The sequence below is a fragment of the Phalacrocorax aristotelis genome, chromosome 7 (genome assembly GCF_949628215.1).
Source record: "Phalacrocorax aristotelis chromosome 7, bGulAri2.1, whole genome shotgun sequence".
NCBI lineage: Eukaryota > Metazoa > Chordata > Aves > Suliformes > Phalacrocoracidae > Phalacrocorax > Phalacrocorax aristotelis.
In genome coordinates, this window is record NC_134282.1 from 35,297,561 (window position 1) to 35,317,196 (window position 19,636).

At 39.0% G+C, this 19,636-nt stretch overlaps 1 protein-coding gene across 2 annotated transcripts in view; it reads left to right on the top strand.

The window, feature by feature from the left end:
• The first annotated feature begins 220 nt into the window (after positions 1–220).
• ACSBG1 (acyl-CoA synthetase bubblegum family member 1) overlaps positions 221–19,636 on the top strand; it is a 36,784-nt gene continuing 17,368 nt past the window's right edge. For both annotated transcript variants that reach the window (XM_075099988.1, XM_075099990.1), the window contains exons 1-4: positions 221–340; positions 9,589–9,671; positions 18,620–18,837; positions 19,487–19,575. In XM_075099988.1, the coding sequence (XP_074956089.1) occupies positions 261–340; positions 9,589–9,671; positions 18,620–18,837; positions 19,487–19,575 (470 nt within the window). In that variant the 5' untranslated portion in view covers positions 221–260. The remainder of the gene's footprint in view (positions 341–9,588; positions 9,672–18,619; positions 18,838–19,486; positions 19,576–19,636) is intronic.

The following is a 19,636-nucleotide window of genomic DNA, read 5'->3' on the forward strand; positions in this document are numbered from 1 at the left end:
TCTCATGGATAATTAAAGAAAACTGAATTAAAAGGAAAGTTTAGCAGGAAGCAGCTCACAAGCACTGCGACATTTCAAGCATGTTAAAATCAGAAAGAAATAGCTTTTGTAGCTGTAGTCTCCTCCTCTTGTATTATGTGTTGGTTTTTTAACAAATAACCAGTTACTGTTGGTTTCTTCAGCTGTCCAAGTAGCTTATTTATGCCTGACCCACACAGTTCTTCAGCATATTTGTGACCAGCTTTAGAGGGTTTGTCAGCATGCCTAACAGTGGAGAGACTCTTACGAAAAAATTAAAAGATGAAAATGCAATGAATATTTCAGAAAGCTGTGAAAATGGGTAAAGTAGCTTAACTATTTATTTTAAAACCGATTTACCAATTTTTTACAATGTAAGTTTGTCTTCTCCTGCTTCACAGATCCACAAGAATCTTGTCTGCCTAGTGGTGTCTCTCTCTGCTATCTAATGCAGAATAAGGTGTATCTTTTGAGGCTAGCGTGAGAGACAATTGTAATTAAGATTCTAAATGCATTTGTTCTCCTATGCTAATTTCTAGTTTGGCATTAAACTTAATAGCATTGTTCAGTATGGACTATGTTGCTTCTATCTTGTTTGCATATATCTAGTTGTATAGTGTTCATTTCATAGCACAGGGGCTTGTGGGCCTGGCAGAAGTTTGTGTATAGCAGTTTGTAAGAGGTACGCTTAGCTCCCTGTGGCTGAGCAGCTCACAGCTTAGCAGAAACATGGAATACTAGCAAAAATACTGGTAAACTACTAGACTCTTGTGCTTCAGTAAATTAAATGATTAATGGCTTTTCAACCATATGGTGAGATTATAGGCATTCTCAAGTACCAGAAAATAGCAAATTTCAGATAGTCAAGAAAAAAAACAGTGCTCCTTTACCATCCCTTCCTGTGTGTCTGATGGTAAGAAAAACACTGAAGACTCTAGAAGTTCTGTACTGGTTTCTCTGCACATATTATAATGCTTATAATCTACTTTGAATGGAGTGTCAAAAATACCTTAGCTGCAGTTATGGAAGTAGGTCTCTCTTCCCTCCTGAATTTGGGGGAATAATCCTTTGATGATAATTCGCCTTTGTGGTTGAGCATCGTCTTCCCATCAAAGGCAACAGAATTTAACCAGGTAACCTGTATCTTAGAGCATTGACTGGGAAACTTAATTTTAGAAGAGTTTGGTTTAGGGTCTATATTACCACCTTACATGTAAGATAGCCCTGCTGGCTGCTGTCTTCTTTTTGTCCTAAGCAGCACAAAAGGGAAAAACACTTTCTTTTTCCTTTTACTCTGTCACTGGAATGATATATTCGGGTAGAGAAAGCTCCCCATTTCCAGGTTTGTGGAAATACCTATTTTAAGAATAGAACAAACCATCTCACAGGAGATACTGTATCTTCTGATTATTACAAGATTGTCAATATTGCTGAATACTAATTATCCATTCCCAGAGGCTGAACTAGTCTATATCAGGAGACATTTTTCTCTTAAGTTAAATCTACCTTCAACTTTGTGTAAGTAACAACTTTCATGTTATGTCACTTGGAAGATTTGCTTGTCCCTTTCATGTAAATGGTTGTTGGGATAATTTTTATCATAATGGTTTCTTCTGGGCTTTGTAATCCTGGATAAGCATCATTAGGAGCAAACTGTAGACTTAATCCTTTCGGAAAAGAAAAAAGTTTAAGAAATCTTTGAAACCTTTTGAATGTTTTGTTGTTGTTGATTCTGGAGTCCTAATGCAGTTAATACTAGAATTGTAATTTTTTTGTTTCATCTGTCCAAAGATCATAAAACAGTATTTGACTTGTGATTAGTATAGGTATCTGTACACACTGACTCATGAAAGTTTGAATTTTTCTAAATTAGTAATAATGCCTCTATATTACTTCATGCATGCTTCTATTTGTGACATGCCTAAGCAAAAAAAAAAAATGTTTCCATGTTTTCTTTATTATAAAAAAAATATTAAAAGAGAATTTAAAAATATATAGTGGTTTGCACCCACTGCAAAGAGGAAAATTAAGCTTCCTGTATTAGAAAGTTGTTTAGCATTTGGCTTGTTTCTGAATTTATGTTGAAAGACTATCACAGGGACTAGAACTCCAAATACTTTTGATGCATTCAAAGTTCTTGGCATAAATACTACTTTGTTAGTTTTTTGAGGAAGTCAGTGCATGTTGTGCTGTTAAGTTGTGTTGTTTACCTGGTGTGGTTCGAAGTTAGGTAGCAAACTTTGTATACCTTTTTTTGTATGCTGGAAGTAGGATTCCACATAGAAAGGGCTAGTCAAAGAAAATAAAATTTTAGCAAAATGGAAAGAGGAAAAAAGGACCTTCTATAAGGCTGAAATTGAATCAATGTGACCTAAAAAATGAGGAAGAGGTGAAATAATGAGTTCTGTCTGACCTAACTTAGCTGCACTCCCTGCAGATAGCCATAGAGAGGTTCAGGTCTGGGTTTTTGCTGTGGAGGGGACAACAGAGCCAGAAAATCTGTACCAAGGTCAGTGAAGGGTTGTAGTATACTCCAACTGGTGAATAGAGCCTTTTTTTTTTTTTTTTTGGGGGGGTGGGATGCAAGGGATACAAAAAAAGGCTGGATACATTGTTCATTCCTTCCCATTCACCCACATAGTTCTCAGCTATCTGTAGAACTGGTCTGCTCACCAAAATAAATGGACTGATAATTGAGGATATTTAGTCCGAACAAAATACTGTAGTTTTTATTTTTCACAAGTAAAGAGATAGGTTTTACTAGAAAGTGTGTGCCAAATGTGTTATATGGTGAAATAGGTCTCAGCTGTTAACTTTATCTTTAGTACTTTTTTCTTTATTAAGCATTTGTCTTGCTTTTAAATACACCTTTGTGTGGGAAGAAGCTATATAAGTGATTTGAGCAAGACTGGTTTCTTGTGCACTATGAAAAGCAGACTGATTGTCAGATCAGCTGACCCCTTTTGCAAGAGTGGGAGTGTATCTGGGCTGATTTGTGGCCCCCTTTTTAAGTCTCATGAGGGCATGAAAACCAATTAAAACCTAAATTTAACCTGTTCTTCAAGGACAAAGGGAAATTTTAAATAGAATGAATAAGGAATGTATTATAATTTTGCCCTAATTTGAATGGAGGAGTAATTAGTAAATAATATGCCCAGTCATAATAGACAACAGTGTCCCTGTAAAAGACCACAAGGACCTTTTGTGATTCTCTACTTTGCTTCTTAATATAGGAAGAATTTTACCTATAATACAAAAACAACTGATGTTATGTGTCATTACTGTGGTTTTTTTTTTCCCTTATGCTGTAGAAAATGAGAAGACATCTTTAAAAATGTCTTAGGTAAGAATTCACAGCTCCTCAGAGTCTGGGATGTATGTAGTATTTGCTACTTCTCTATTTATGTGCTGGTCACAGATTTTTATTTAGCTGCTGAGCTATCAAAGCTTTGGTACTACGTTGCTATGTTGATTTAAGTCAAAGTGACTTTATTTTCTTCGTCTAGGACAGATCTGTGATTCTCAATTTATTGTGTTATACTCCCTGCTACAACCTCTCCCCAGAACTCTGTTTTAAAATATTGGATTCAGCACTTGCAGGATGCATGGGGAATTGGGAAAGGATTACGCATGAATGGGATCCAGATGAAGATATTTACTTTCTGACGTTTCTAGGCAAAATGCCAGAATCAGTAACATTTTCAGAGGTACCCATAGGTAATTTAAGCTATTGCTTTTTGCTGCCAGAATGATTGTCAGATGATTACTTAATAATTCCATCTTGAATTCAAATGCCCCAGTGAGCTCTTGAAAATGCCTAACACCTGATGAGAAGTACTTTGGAATGTGCAGATGTAGACCCAAGACACACTACCAAAAGCAGCTCTAATGTGGAATGTATATAGCTGGGATGTCCTGGACAACATGGAACAAAAGCTTAGGACATTCTTAGAACAGAGGTAAATATTTAGGACACTTGTCACAATGAATGAAGTGGCAAAAGATGCACACTGATTGGAAGAAGGATTTTTTTCATCTACTTTATTATGGATTGCTTAAATAATCAAACAGCCAAGCTGTAGTAGTTTAGAGGTGAAAATTCACCAAGTCATTGTCAGGAGATGCAGGGAGGGAAAGATTAAAACAAAATTTATGAACTTCTGCCTTGGAAAAAATGCATATTTTCCAGTGCGGCCTATTTTTTGTGTATTAAACAAGATTCATATTTAATAGTTAGGAAAGACGATTCAACAAAAGTGTTTGAGGAAAAAGTACTTGTACAAACAGGGATTTGCAGACCTTGCTTCTTAAGATAAACACCTGCATATTACAAAATATTTCTTTGGGCAAGCAGAGAGAGGAGTTTAATTATAAGGTGGAGACTGTGTTACAAGAAATGTGTAGTAACATGCTTACTGCCACTTCAAAGTAGCCTGGTGGGCAAGCTAGTAAATGATATGCTCAGAGGAACAGTGCAGCAGATGAAGGACTTGCACTGCTTTGGGTCATCACAGTGTGGGCAAAACACAAGTGAGCCTTCCCGAGAGCCATTGAGTCTGGAAGCAGTGCTATGACAGCATTCCCAGGAGAAGCTAAACGGATTGCTTTTTGGGAAAAATATGTGACAGAGAAATTGTATGCACTCAGCAGACACTGTAACTGAGCATTCCCTCATTATTGGCTATGTTCTTTGTTGTAGACAATCTGCACGATAATTTATTTTGAAGGAATGAAAGAACAACAAAGTCATGCAATGGTTTATAATAAAGCCTTGGAAGTTAAGCATACAGGAACTGCAGTAACATGGTTGACTATAGCCAGTCTTGCATCTTGAACATACTTTTCTTCTGAAATTAGGCATCGTGTTAATCTCAACCTATCTGATAATATATGGATGCAGTATCTTCAACAGAGAATGTTTCCCATACATTAAACCAGAAAAAAATTAATCAATAAAAATATTTTTACTCTATGGTGAATCCACACATATGGTACAACGTTATCCAGGAACAAGTTGAGAGTGGAGAAGCTGTGTAATGGGAGAAGCAGCTGCATTAGAAATACTAGGAAAGGGAGGAGGAGATGGTAGCTTCATCATTAATTCAGACAGCATAAGTCTGGCCGCTAAGGTAGGGTACTCTGAATGAATGTATAACCTGAGCTATTGACTGGGTTAATCGCAAAAAGATGTTTACATCTTTTTTTTTTGTGAACAGCTGTGAATGTGATTTCCAGGCTTTCAGTATTTTGACTTGCTACACGTATATAAAGGGTTATGAGTAAATATCCTGCAGTCTAAAGGAATACCTTGTACTGAATAATATATTAACAGTATACATGTGTCATTATTTGATAAACTGCTTATTTTTGCAAGTTTGTAGAAAGCTGGTTTATTTTTTTTTAAATTCTAATAACACCTGTAAAAAGTGAACTGGTAAGAATTTAACCTTGATGAAGCCACAGGAATTGAAAGATAGTGATAGGATTGAACAGGAATACAAAAAGAATGAGAGATGTCTTTATTTGCCACTATACACAGTCAGCTTAACGAATAGCTTCCTCTTAAATCTCATGATAATATGACTGCTGCATAACAGTGTTCATATTTTGTTGGTGCAGTTTGTGATCTTAGAAATCACTCTGCAGAATTAAGGCCAAAATATATTGAACTCTACAACATAAAGTTCATAGTTTTAAAATTTGAGAGAAAAGATTTTAACCTAATTATACAGGACAATAAATGCATTCTGTGAGGCTTATTCAAGTGAGAATTTCCGTACAACATCTTCTCTGTAGAAATCATTGGTTCATTATGATATTAAAGACTGACTTTGTGGATTCTTTTCAGTTTTATTCTTAGTATTTTCACAAGATTTTACTATAAGGAGATAATTTAGAGGACAGCAAACCTCTGACTTTATTTGACCCAGAATATGAGATGTAAGCAGAAATTCCAGTTGCCAGAGAAGAAAACAGAGAGCCTGTGGAAGGAAAAGGCCAATTCCAAAGTCCCTTGAAACTGAAAAATTATGGAAAGTAGTAACTAGTGCCATTAACCAGATACTCGGTATTATTATGGTAACACAAAAACCAGTTTTTCTAATGTGTAACTTGAGCAAAGGAGCACCACCATTTCATAATGATGAAAGTGGAGAGATTTAGCTGTTACATTTAGTTTCTGTAGTTACAATAAGAAATGGTATTGTATTAATTGGTTCCCAATTGGTTAAAAAAAGTAATTGCTATGCCAGCAAATTCAGATTGGATGCTTTGCTTCTTGTGAATCATTACCAGTAGTAGGGGCTGTCAGTTAAAACAGTCATTATTTTACCATTATAGTATTGGTCACAGATGCATTATGTCTGCTGGTTTGCAAAGATAAATCTCACCAGAGCTGTTACAATCCTGTAAAAAAAGAAGGAAAGGAAACGTCCCCTTTGATAATCCAATATAGAGAATGTTCAAGTTCTTGCTTTTTAGGTTGGCATGATGTGTGAAAACGGCTTCAGTGTAATATAACACTTAACTGGCACAGAGTAGTGGTGGTAGCTGCAAGCAAGTTATGCTATGTTAGGATCTGCCCCAAAACTCTGGATAAGCCAGTCAGCCTGAGCATGCTGTGCCTCCTTCTCGGGTGAAAGGGTGTGTGTGCATGCATTGAATTCAGGCAGCAGATGAGGTCATGTTTGATAGAATGGTACCTTGAAATTAAATCCCAAATTACATCAGGAAATACTGTCATTCAAAACCCACTCCTACTAGTGCAGTTATACAGAAGTGTGCTTTATTTAGTTCTAGCTGGTCAATGTTGTGTAACATGAACTCATGTTCTAATTGTTCTAATGGGCTTGCTAAAGTGATGTCTACTATTAAATCCTCTCTGTGTGCTTTGTAGAGGTTTTTGCATGTTACCTTTGGATCATAAACTTTTTTTTTTAACACAAAAATCAGATGTAGGAAATCCCCTTTTGAATTGGTCATTGGATTTTGGAACATGCTGTCCACACACTATCAACATTAAATAATTTATGCAGAACCTCAACCATAATAACAAATTTAGCAGCCGAAGTCCAGATTTCCAAAGCTTTTTAGTTTTGCTGGGTATCTCACCACCAAACCGTAATTCTGCAGTGTGTTTTCTCCTTGCTGCAGTATGCTCAGTAAGCACTTGATCAAGAAGTCCCACCAAATTCTGCCCAATTCAGTCTTACTTGAATAATTCCAGATCACATAACCATTCTTGGATCTTTACTTAATTTTTAAAGGAATAACTCCGAACAAAAGCTAAAAGTAACAACATTAAAATATATTCTTTTACTCAGAAGGGATGGTTCCGAATATATACATAAATTGTTGATGGAAGAGAAAATTTCTTAATTGTACTTTCAGGGCAAAAAACCCCCAACTCTCAAATTGATTGCTTAGTCCATAGAGCCAAGTAACAACTACTTTGCACACTTTGAATGCAACTTTGAATGTTGAAGCATTACCGGAGCAAGTCCAGAAGTTCAGACTTGTTGGTTGATTACTTTTCTATTAAGGAAACTTAATATAAACTGAAGCAGTATCCTATAACACTCAGATGAGAATAAAGCAAGCTAAAGAGATTTTCATCTGGGAAAAGTCATTAATGATTATTATTAAAAGCTTTGAGTAGCCTCACAGGAGGCTCATCTGATATATTACCAGACAGATCTGTTCTCTTTTGAGGGCTTTTTTGCTGTTAACTTTTGGCAGGAGTAATGTTCAGTTATCTTTTGACTGTTTTATTTGTTTTGTAAAATACTTAAAAATTAGTATTCAAAAGGTATTTAAAGGAAAAGATTGCACTAGATTTCTAAACATCAACTGTAGTTTTTCTTTAAAATAGGAAAAATTTCAAGAACCATTAAGTGCTTTGAGATGGCAGGCAAACACGTGTTGAAATTATCTAGATGTTTTGTTTTGGTTTTATTCCCAAATATGTTTTTCTGGTCCATCATTCTGTCCTTGCTATCCTACTTCATTGTAAGTAATTGTTTTCCCATATGTCAAACACTGACTTACCTTTCAAAATACAGTATAATCCCCCTCTGTATTTAAATTACTCAGTTTCTCATCAACATCCACCTTCACCAAGCCAGTGACTGTTTCCAGAGCACAACTCTCAGCTTATCAGACAAGCCCTTTCATGTTTTGTCCCATTATACCATTAATAAGAGAGAAAATGTCCTTGCAGGCAATGTTAGTGATGACTCCTCATTTTCCTTCAGCTGCTTTTGTGACCTGTACCTCTGCTCTAAGACGACATGGAGCTCTGCAGCATAGGAGTAGCAAGGGAGGAAATGAACTGCAGTTGTCACTTCTGATGGGTGAATTACGTCATCTGCTAAATTCTTGTTAGGGGATCTAGCTTGGTTAAGGCTTTCTTCAAGTATGATTTAATTGTGAATAACAATAATAAATTATAGGAGTGCCCCACATGTAGGTATTCTACAAAATGTAGTTAATATGAGATAGGAAATAATGTTTGGTCCTACTGTTTGCTAGCTAACACTGCTGTGTGAAAAACCTGCTTTCAAAGTAGTTAGTTATTTATTTGAAAGCTGGGATGGGCATTGTTTTGGACTTTCTTTTTCTACATTTTTAGTTAATTTTTTACACTGTGGAGGGGAAGGACTTCCTAAGCTTCACTGAGGACTCTTCAGTTGTACCTGTTGAGAGGGAATGAAGGTAATCCAAACCTGTTCTTGGCCTCTGAAGGCTGCTGATCCCTGCTCCTTGTTCTCTTAAATGAAGTCAGCTAAATTTAAAAAATGTGAATGCTGCTATTCACATTACACAGATGTGAATACAGAGATGCACAGCTTCAGTGCATTGCTGTATGCAGTCAGTAATTTCTAAACGCTTATTGTTTAGATTTTTTTGTGCATACAATCCTTTGCAGTCTGTTACCTTAGAGACTTTCTGGTTTTGAGTTTGTATCATCTGTGATTTAAACTTTGGTTAATTTAAGCCAAGAAAGGTTAATTTAATCCATGTCATAATGATAATTTGTGGCTTTGGTGAAGTTTTTGGGAAACTTTATTATTATTTTTAGGAGCTAATTCTTCTTTTCCTAGGCTTAAAAAAAAACCAAACAACAATGAAAAAACCCTAACCTCAGAGCTTCAACAGGTATCAACAGTGACAATTTACTAGGTATTGTGATATTAGTACAGTAGCAATATGATCAAAGTTAAGGTTGATAGTTCATTCTTCATATTTGCACGGTTCATGGCCTCTCTGTTGAGATTCAAAATTAGTGTCTCCATCTGTTATATACCATGATGTTGATACCGTAGGTCCACTGCATGAAATACAAATGTCATCCTTAGAGTGAATATATTTCCCTGTTTAACCAGATTCTAGTGGAGTTTGCAACAGAGGCAAAATGTTCTTTGTTCCACTGAGCTTTCTGTTTTCTCCTGTTGGTATTTCTAAATGCTTGCAAGCTGTGTTTTTGTTTTCCCTTGGATTTATTGTATGTTGATTATAGTGGATCCTACTAGCACTCCTGAAAAACATTTTAGTAAGTATATTTTCTTTTAGAACCTTTACAGATGCACAGACTGTCTGCAGAGATTTGCTGCCTCATTTGGAGGAGACCCAAGATGAAAGCATAGAGCCAGCAGGTAAGCATGTAGAAGATGATCCTTGGAATTTTGAGCTCTTTTTAGATTTTTTTACTGTAATTTTTGTGTCTATTCTAGCAAGTTATGATTGACAGTTTTTCAGGGCTGGGATAATGAGAGGCAGTCAAAAATAAAATTAAACTGAAGTGAATCAGGGCAACTGAAAAATTTTCAGGAGCTTTCTGTAACAATGTATGAATTCAGTTGTTTTTCCCAGTCTTTGCCTGTATTTGAGATGATTACTAGATAAAAGTGAAAAATAGCCTGATCCCATGGAAAATCATACCTATTCTTGTGTTACCTTTGGCATCATAGCCTGCTTACTGGCTGTCAACTATTGAGGATTTGGCATACTTTAGTAACTGGAGGCTGTAAAGGAATATCTATACTTTGGTCAGTTCTGTGTTGCACTGTAGCATATCATATTACTGTAATTTTAAATCAATTGCAGTGTTAAATTAACCTAGTTGTGCTACCATGTGGCTTAAATGAAGTTTACTAGCAGAAGTTTCCAAGGTTCTTTAGAAGGTTTGCAGCCCTGTTGCCTTGGTGAGGCTGCTACTGGTATCTAAATTTGCTCATTTAAACAGGGAATGTTTGTTCTATGAGACAATTGAAGCAATGACTGCAAGTGGATTTTTAAGAAATAACAGACCTATGTAGGAATCTCACATGCAGACTTTACATATAGGTATGAATATATACCTGTGTGCATATATATATATATTTATTTTTAAAAAGGTAATTCTTTGATATGCATTAGGTTTCTTTCCAAGAATTGAACTGCTAGCCATTTGCGTTTTGTTTTTCAGTAAGCAGGAAATACATTTGAATGGATAAAGGTGATAAATAATTTCTGTTTTCAAATTCAGGGTATTTTATTGACCTATTTGAGACTCACATTGTATACGTAGATTATTATTGAGGTTGTGATTCTGCAGAATACTTGCTTGTGTGCTTGTGTGAAGGCTCTGACCTATTTTTGTAAGAATTTATCTGGGACACTGGTTACTGCTGTCAGCTATCTACCCTGCTTCTCTCCCAGAGGTTGCCGCTGGCTGCAGTTTAGAGTAATACGCTGGGCTGTAAACCACAGTGCTCAGGAAGGAATGCACATGCCGTTCAGCCACTCCTGCAGAGGTGACCACAGCCTCTGGAAGAAGGGTGAGGTGAACAACTCAGGCTAGAAGCTGTTCCATCATAATTTTCCTGCAAATGCAAGTCACACCCCATCCATTTTAATTAAGCAGTTCCTTTATTTGAGTTTAGGTGTGTTTCTAAGTTGATGAGTCAGGAGCTTACAATTTAAGTTAGCCTTCGTCTTTTGTTTGACTTTGGGAATCTGTGGCACTACTTGTTGTCCATTTAAATGAGAAGTAGTGTTTGACTTGGAAACATCACACAGCCATGCAGATGCTGAGTCGTAAAGTGAGGACTGAATGTCAAAAACTTCTCCCAAAAATCTCTTTGGAGAAGGAAGCTCAGTGTCTAGTTGCAGTGGGTCTGTTCTGTAGATCAAGAGAAAAGGAGATTCTGATGTTTCCTAGTTGTGCAGAACTGTTTTCTCATTTTATAATTGATATGTTCTGCAACCTCAGGAGTAAATTTGCCTAATGAGGACTCTGGGTTGTTACAGAATTTTTTTCCCCATTCTTTTCCACCAATGTACAGAAGCTCATTCCTGTGGAACCAGGCCAGATTTTGGGTTTTCTAATGCATATGTAAATCCAGAGTAACCTCACTGTTGGCAGCTGGCATTATATTGACTTAAAATCATAGAATCATAGAAGAACTATTTTTATAGCAGGTTGGTTTACTGCAGAGGTACCACAGATGTGCCAGGACCAGTGGCTTTTCTGATAACGGGGTCTGACGTAGATCTAGCAATGTAAAGTTAAGACAGAACTCATTCATGCTGGTTTTATACTGATGGAATAATAATGAAAAATACTTTATGTTGGAAAAGACCACTGGAGGACAACTATTCCAGCTTTCTGTGTATGGGAGGGCTCATGGCTTTGTTCAGCTGAGTTCTGAAAACCTCCAAGGATGGAGATTCTACAACCTCTCAGTCCCTTTCTTAGGCTGAGTCACCTGCATTATGAAATTAATTTTCTTTATGTAGCAAGAATCTTCCTTGATGCAGCTCATGTCAGTTGCCTCTTGTTCTTCTGCTGTGTGCCTCTGAGAAGAATGTCTTCCTTATAGCACCCCCGGTCAGTCTGTGGCAGACTGCAGTTAGTCTTCTCCAGATTGAAGAAACCCATCTTCTTTAAGGGCTTCTCATACATGGTGTGCTCCATGTACCTGACCACCTGGGAGTCCCTCTTCTGGGCCTGCTTCACTTTGTCAGGATCTCTCTCTTGCACTGGGGCTTCCAAACCACACTGCTTCAAGTGTACCCTCATGAGTACTGAGTACAGGGAAATAATCGCTTTCCTTGGTCTGCTGGCTATAATCTTGCTAATGAAGCCTACGATGTGGTTAGCCTTTATCTCCACCACAACATACTACTGACTTGAATTCAACTTGTCCCCCAGGAACCACAAGGTTTTTTCTGCTGAGCCAGCTGGCATCCAGTCTGTGCTGTTGCATGGGGTGTCCTATCTCAAGTGCAAGACTTGTGTCCACTCTTGTCAATCTTTGAATTTTATGTCAGCCATTCCTCCAGTTTGCCAAGATACATCTGAATGGCAGCCCTGCCTTTTGGCATGTTGGCCAATTCCACAAGTTGTCATCTTTGAAGCTGGTGAGGGTGCATTCTACTGTCTGAGACAATAATGCAGTCATTAAACAGTATTGTTCTCAGGACTAACCCCTGAAGAATGTCACTTGTAATTGACTGCTAGCTAGACTTAGAAATGTTGACCACTGTTCTCAAAGACTAATTATCCTGCATTTTCTTTTATCCACCTGTTATTCTAATTCCATCTGGTCCAAACCTTCCAAGAATGCTGGAGAATGGGGGAGACTTTGTTGAAGGTAACAACATGCCACTGCTTTCCCGATCTCTGAGCAAGTCATTTCATCATGGAAGGCAGTTGGGTTGGGTTTACCAAGGTCAAATAAAGCCTTGTCCATTCTGGCTGGTCTCAGTCACCATTTTATAGCTCAAAACAGTTTCTAGGAGAGTTTGTTCTATAGCGTTTCCACAGACTGAGGTGGCTCTGATCGACCTTCAGTTATTTGAATCTACTTTCTTCCACTTTTTGAAGACAAGTGTGACATTTGCCTTTTTCCTGTCTTGGGGACCTTAGCAGATTGCCATGCTTTTTCAAAGATGATGGAGAGCAGCCTTGCAATGGCTTTGGCCTGGTCTCTCAGTGTACTCAGTGTCTGAAGCATTCCATCTGAGCCCACTGACATTTTTGTATGTGTCCAGTTTGCGTACGTGGTCCCTACTTTGATCTTCCTCTGCTGTTGTAGGTAAAACTTATCACCTGCCACTAGGCACAGAAACCCAGTAAACACCAAGGTGAAGAAGGCACTGAGTACATCAGCCCTTTTCATGACCTATGTCATTATGTTGCCCATAATATCCTTGGGTCTCTTTTTGGCTGCCAGTGTACCTGTAGAAGCCCTTCTTGTGGCTTTTCACATCACTTGCCAATTTCAGTTCCAAGTGAGTTATGACTTTCCATTCCTGCATGCCTGGGCAATGTTTCAGTGATGTTTCCGCCTGATTACACCCTTCACACGCTTCCATTTTGGTGCATCATAATCAGTTTTAGAAGTGTCGGTATTGTTAGGAAGCTTATTTTGTACTTGTCCTGATGCACCACTCCCTCCATGTCACTCGGTACAGGCAATATTTGGAGGATATCTTATTTCTCTTATCCACATTGGCAGTAGTTTAATTCATGTGAGGAGCAGTATATTTTACTGCAATTTATAAATGTTCACTTTTCCTCCAAACGAAAACATACAAGTTTCCATGAACTGAAATATTTGTGTGTGTTTTGGCTAATTTAAAAATATTTATGCTATTTATTCAATCTTTTCTGTTGGAGAATTAAAAGTTACATGCTTATTGTGGAAAATTGATACTATAGCAGAAGACCCTTCTCCTGCACTGTGGCAAGGCAAGCAACAGGAAGCTGGTCTCTGTATTTTTTTTTTTTAAAGAATCACTATGTATTTGGGCTGATACATTCAGGTTCACTTGAAATTCAGAACTTCTGTACTTTTGTTTAATCTGTTCATTGGCACAAGGGGAAGTTTGATACAAATGCCAAGCTCTCAGGCTCCAACCTGTGTGTACTGAGCTCCACCTTTTACTAAAAAGTTAAGCTTTCAGGGCCACAGATGTCTTGGAAAAAAACCTATAAAATAATGGGTGAGAGGAGGAATGATGTATTTGTATGGTCAACAGAATGTGATGGCATCATAGCTATGGAATCTGGGATGATGACTGTTGTCAGAAATTATTCCAGCAAAGAGCTGAATACCTTTGCTCGTCGTTAGAGCAAATTTGACAATTGTCAAATGGCCCTACCTGGAGCCTCTGGCAGAAAGCACCAGGGGACACTCAATGTCAACCCCTAGGGTTTTGGAGTCTGCTATACTCCAACTGAAGAAGAGATATTGGCAGCATATGACGGGGTTCGAGCTGCTTCAGAAGTGGTTGGTACTGAGGCACAGCTGCTCCTGGCACCCCGACTGCCAGTGCTGGGCTGGATGTTCAAAGGAAACATCCCCTCTACACACCATGCAACTGACGCTACATGGAGTAAATGGGTTGCACTGATCACCCAGCGGGCTCGAGTAGGAAATCCCAGTCACCCAGGAACCTTGGAATTGATTGTGGACTGGCCAGAAGGCAAAGATTTTGAACTACCACCAGAGGAGGAGGTGACACGTGCTGAAGAAGCCCCACTGTACAACAAACTGTCAGAAGATGAAAAGCAGTGTGCCCTGTTCACTGATGGGTCCTGTCGCCTTGTGGGAAGGCACCGGAGATGGAAAGCTGCTGTATGGAGTCCTACATGACAAGTCACAGAAACTGCTGAAGGAGAAGGTGAATTGAGCCAGTTTGCAGAGGTAAAGGCCATCCAGCTGGCCTTAGACATTGCTGAATGGGAAAAGTGGCCAGTGCTCTATCTCTATACTGACTCCTGGATGGTGGCAAATGCCCTGTGGGGGTGGTTACAGCAATGGAAGCAAAACAACTGGCAGCACAGAGGTAAAACCATCTGGGCTGCCACATTGTGGCAAGATATTGCTGCCCAGGTAGAGAACCTGGTTGTGAAAGTACGTCATGTGGATACTCACGTCCCCACGAGTCGGGCCACTGAAGAACATCGGAGCAACCATCAGGTAGATCAGGCTGCCAAGATTGAAGTGGCTGAGGTGGATCTGGACTGGCAACATAAAGGTGAATTAATTCTAGCTCGGTGGGCCCATGACACCTCAGGCCATCAAGGGAGGGATGCAACATACAGATGTGCTTGTGATCGAGGGGTGGACTTGACTATGGACGCTATTGCACAGGTCATCCATGAATGTGAAACATGTGCTGCAGTCAAGCAAGCAAAGTGGGTAAAGCCTCTGTGGTACGGGGGACAATGGCTGAAATATAAATATGGGGAGGCCTGGCAAATTGACTATATCACACTCCCACAAACCCGCCGAGGCAAGCGCCATGTGCTTGCAATGGTGGAAGCAACGACCAGCTGGCTGGAAACATATCCCATGCCCCACGCCACTGTCCGGAACACTATCCTGGGTCTCGAAAAACAAGTCCTGTGGTGACATGGCACCCCAGAGAGAATTGAGTCAGACAATGGGACTCATTTCCAAAACAAGCTCATTGCAACTTGGGCCAAAGAGCACGGTGTTGGGTGGGTGTATCACTGAGAGCAATGGAGGGTGGAACATTCAAGCACTGGGATACACATTTAGCAAAGGCCACCTGGTTAGTCAACACTAGGGGATCTGTCAAGCGAGCTGGCCCTGCCCAGTCAGAAATCCTACATACTGTGGAAGGGGACAGAGTCTCTGTAGTGCACATTAAAAATATGCTGGCAAAAAGTTTGGGTTCTTCCTGCCTCAGGCAAAGGCAAACCCATTTGTGGGATTGCATTTGCTCAAGCACCTGGGTGCACTTGGTGGGTGATGCGGGGGGATGGAGGAGTCCAGTGTGTGCCTCAAGGGGATTTGATTTGGGGTAAAAACAGCCAATGAACTGAATGGTATGCTGTTAATCGCTATATAATGTTGTATATCGTCACTACTATGGTTGTATATGTATGGGACCTGAGCATTATGTAAATTGTATGGAACAACAGCTGGATACTGTCATGGTTTTAGCTGGTGTAGAGTTAATTTTCTTCACAGGCATAGCTGGCACAGTGCTGTGTTTTTGACTTACTATGAAAACAATGTTGATGACACACAGATGTTTTAGTTGTTGCTGGGTAGTGCTTATACTAGTCAAGGACTTTTCCAGCTTCCCATGCTCTGCCAGGTGCACACGAAGCTGGGAGGGGAGGGGGCACAGCTAAGAGAGCAGATTCAAACCAGCCAAAGGGATATTCCATATCATGTAACATCATGCCCAGTATGTTAACTGGGAGGAGCTGGCCAGGGGAGGGAGGCAGCAATCGCGGCTCAGGGACCAGCAGCATCGTTCAGTGGGTGGTGAGTAGTTGTATCGGGTTTTTTTGGCTTTTTCCCCTTTTTCCCTTTTTAATTTTATTTCATTATAATTATTGTTATTATTATCAGAGTCATTATTATTATAATTATTCTTTTATTTTTATTATTAAACTGTTCTTATCTCAACCCACAAGTTTTTTTTGCTTTTGCTTTTGCTCTTCCAGTTCTCTCCCCCATCCCACAGAGGTGGGGGGAGGGAGTGAGTGGCTTGCGTGGTGTTTAGTTGCTAACTGGGGATGAACCATGACAGTTACCTAGGATCTTTCATAGCTACTTGTTTCCTAAACTGGATTTGTGATGCCCTTGTTCCACTGACCTAAGTAAAGCTCCGCACCTGTGTTTTGAAAATCATTATATGCAATTTACACATGAGAAAATGAAGGCACGTCGAGTTTAAGCAGCTTTATTTGTGTTTATTGCTGTCATTATTACTTTCTGTTTGCCAAGAGAACAAAAGCGAGACACTGAGTAACATGAATGGTACATAATGTAAGTCAGGAACATTAATCCTGAATTGAAACACATCACGGCTTTGACTGCTCAGTTTACTTTTCTGCACCAGGGTTTTTATCCTCTTACGTGAGAACATGTAGAAAGGTGATTTTTAATTTTGCCAAAATACTCTGTATATGCTAGGATATAGCATGGGGCAGTGAAATCTTCAGATATAGTTTCACAGAATAGTGGCAGCAAACTAGACTGCTTTTGTTATTTTTCAGTTTAGTAGTTGTACTTTATCAGCTGATTATGAATGAGCTTTTCTACACAGCTAAGTAATGAATTTTTTTGATGCAAGAGAAAGTTGGTTTGGGGGCTTTTTATGTATATTTGTGAGCTTATAATAGCTTGCTGTCCTTCTGGTTGTCTGTGCAGTTTGCAAACCTGACTCGAGGGAGGCTGCAAGTGTGTTCTAAAACTCTCATATGGATCCAGCTATGGCTGATGTGTTCATATATTGCTAGAAATGCTCAGAGAGGTAGTTTCCAGGCCCTTTGTGAAGCAACAGGAGGAATAGCATTTGAGAAGGATATGAAGCATGTTGTACTTTTGAATGCTCCAGAACTGCTTTTTTTCAGCCAGAGAGGCACCGGGAAAGAGTAGAGATACTTGCTGAGCTTTCTTTACAGTGTTTGCTTTCCATAAGTGTAGTAAAAGACAATTGTGCTTATTAACTTGTATCAGAAATTTCAAAAAGTTGTATTTTCCGTTACTTTTAAATTTGATGAACTTAAGTTCTTTGGTCTGAAATTTTCCACCTGTTCTCTGTAGAATATATATATTTTTTTTATGTTTCTGCTAAAAATATTTCTTCATTTATGAAAGTAAATCTAAGGAAAATAATGTTGTTCTTCAAATGTTATATTATTTTGTTCAGAAGTATGGGAACTGTTTGACAGGGGAGTCATGAGTGGGGTTTTTTTGGTCTTCCTTGTGAGAATTCACCTAAATTTTGCCAACTTACTAACCCCTAGATTTTCTAAGGAGTGTATTTATACTCACAGTGTGCTTCTTTCTGGGTTTGCAAGAGCCAAGTAGACTCTTTTGTGACAGTTACTTCTTGTGAATGCCAGGGACTGCACCAGTGGTGAGGGCCAAGTGACATTAGTTGGTGCTCTGTCTGTGTCCTGTCAAGGAAGGGGAGGAAAAATACAGGGGGGGAAAAAAGTGGATGGTAGAAAGACAGGGTGTGGAAGGCAAGAGCAGAAGGTGGTGAAAGATGATGTGGAAATAGGGTAAGACAGGAGTAGATATACATACTAGAACAAAGGGCAGGTGGCCAAGGAAAAAAAACTGTGGGAAGTAGTGGGGAACCAGGAGCAGGGTGAAGGAGCATGGCTGGAAGGGAAGGAGGGAGGAGAGAGTTATGACAATTAAAAGGGGCTTGGATGCTGAACAGGGGCAGAAGTTTCAGATCTTTCAGATCTCTGTAGCCTTCTGATTCACCAGCTACTCCATTAGCTCAAGGGATAGTGGGATGTGCAGGGCTGAGCATCAGCAAACAGATTCTCTGGAATTGGTGGTGTGCCTGTAACACACAGAAGATAAACATAATTCTGTATGGTGGCACTTGTATTCAAGGTGCAGCATAAAGGGTAAGAAATAAAGATTTCTCTTTCTACGTGGCTTATTTGACAGTTCTAAAACTGGAAAGCCCTTCTCTCAATGGGTGGGAAGTGCCAGAGTTGTGCTTAGTCCTGCAGTCTTTATTCAATCCTCTTGTCTTTTGCTACACAGTCACAGGGTATTTTTCAATGATAGAATACCTTGGTGACAATGCTTTTACTTCCCAGAGTCTCTGTGGACTTCCTTTGCTGATGGCAGAGTCAGACTGAGAATAGATAACTCATGTCCGCAGACACCCATAACAGTTCATCAGATGTTCAAGGAGAGCCTGGAAAAATATGGATCCTTTAATGCTTTGGCCAGCAAAAAGAATGGGAAGTGGGAGAAGATAACCTTTTCAGAATATTATTGCCTCTCCAGGAAAGCGGCCAAGAGCTTCTTGAAGGTAGGTATAGGAAACAAAACCAAATCCTTTTTCTCCTTTTGTCTCCTTTAAAAACCCAAAACAAAACATGAACAAACAAAAAAACCTCAGAACACAATATAAGAGGCTTTTCCCATTAATTGAATATCAGCAGTCATATTCTTTCTTGAAATAATGATGAAAATTGGTTATGGTTGAGGTAACACTGCTGTCAAGGGAACTTGACTGGAAGTGAAGAGCTTCTGTGTTATACTGTCTCACTGGAGCATGAGTATAAAGCTCAGCATAAAGCCTTAAGATTAAAAAAAAGAAAAATAGGTGAAAGCAGTGCTGTCATGCATTTGGCAAGACCAAGACAGATTTTAAAACATTCTAAACAGAGGGTAAGACTCATTATGCTCTTGTTCATTTTGACAAGTTCTGGTTTTTGGGCCTTTCTGGACAACAGAGCTGAACCGCACAGGAGAAGGTAGTGAAAAGTTTAGAGTATGTTAATTGCTGATAAATACTGGTTTTGCTATGGATATCAATACAGAGGTGTGTGTGGACATGTCTTGTCAATACCAAAATAATAAATCAAAACTTTCCACGGTTTAAATTTGTATGTATGTTTCATGGTATTCTCTGCAGTGTGCCTATATTATGTAGCCTTATGCTTATTATTTTTAAGCTTGGTCTTGAACGATTCCACAGCGTAGCAATCCTGGGATTTAATTCTCCAGAATGGTTCATCTCGGCTGTTGGAGCTGTTTTTGCTGGGTAAGATTTTATTTGGTTCGGTGTTGTGAGGGGGTTGGGGTTTTCTTCTTTTACTAGGTCT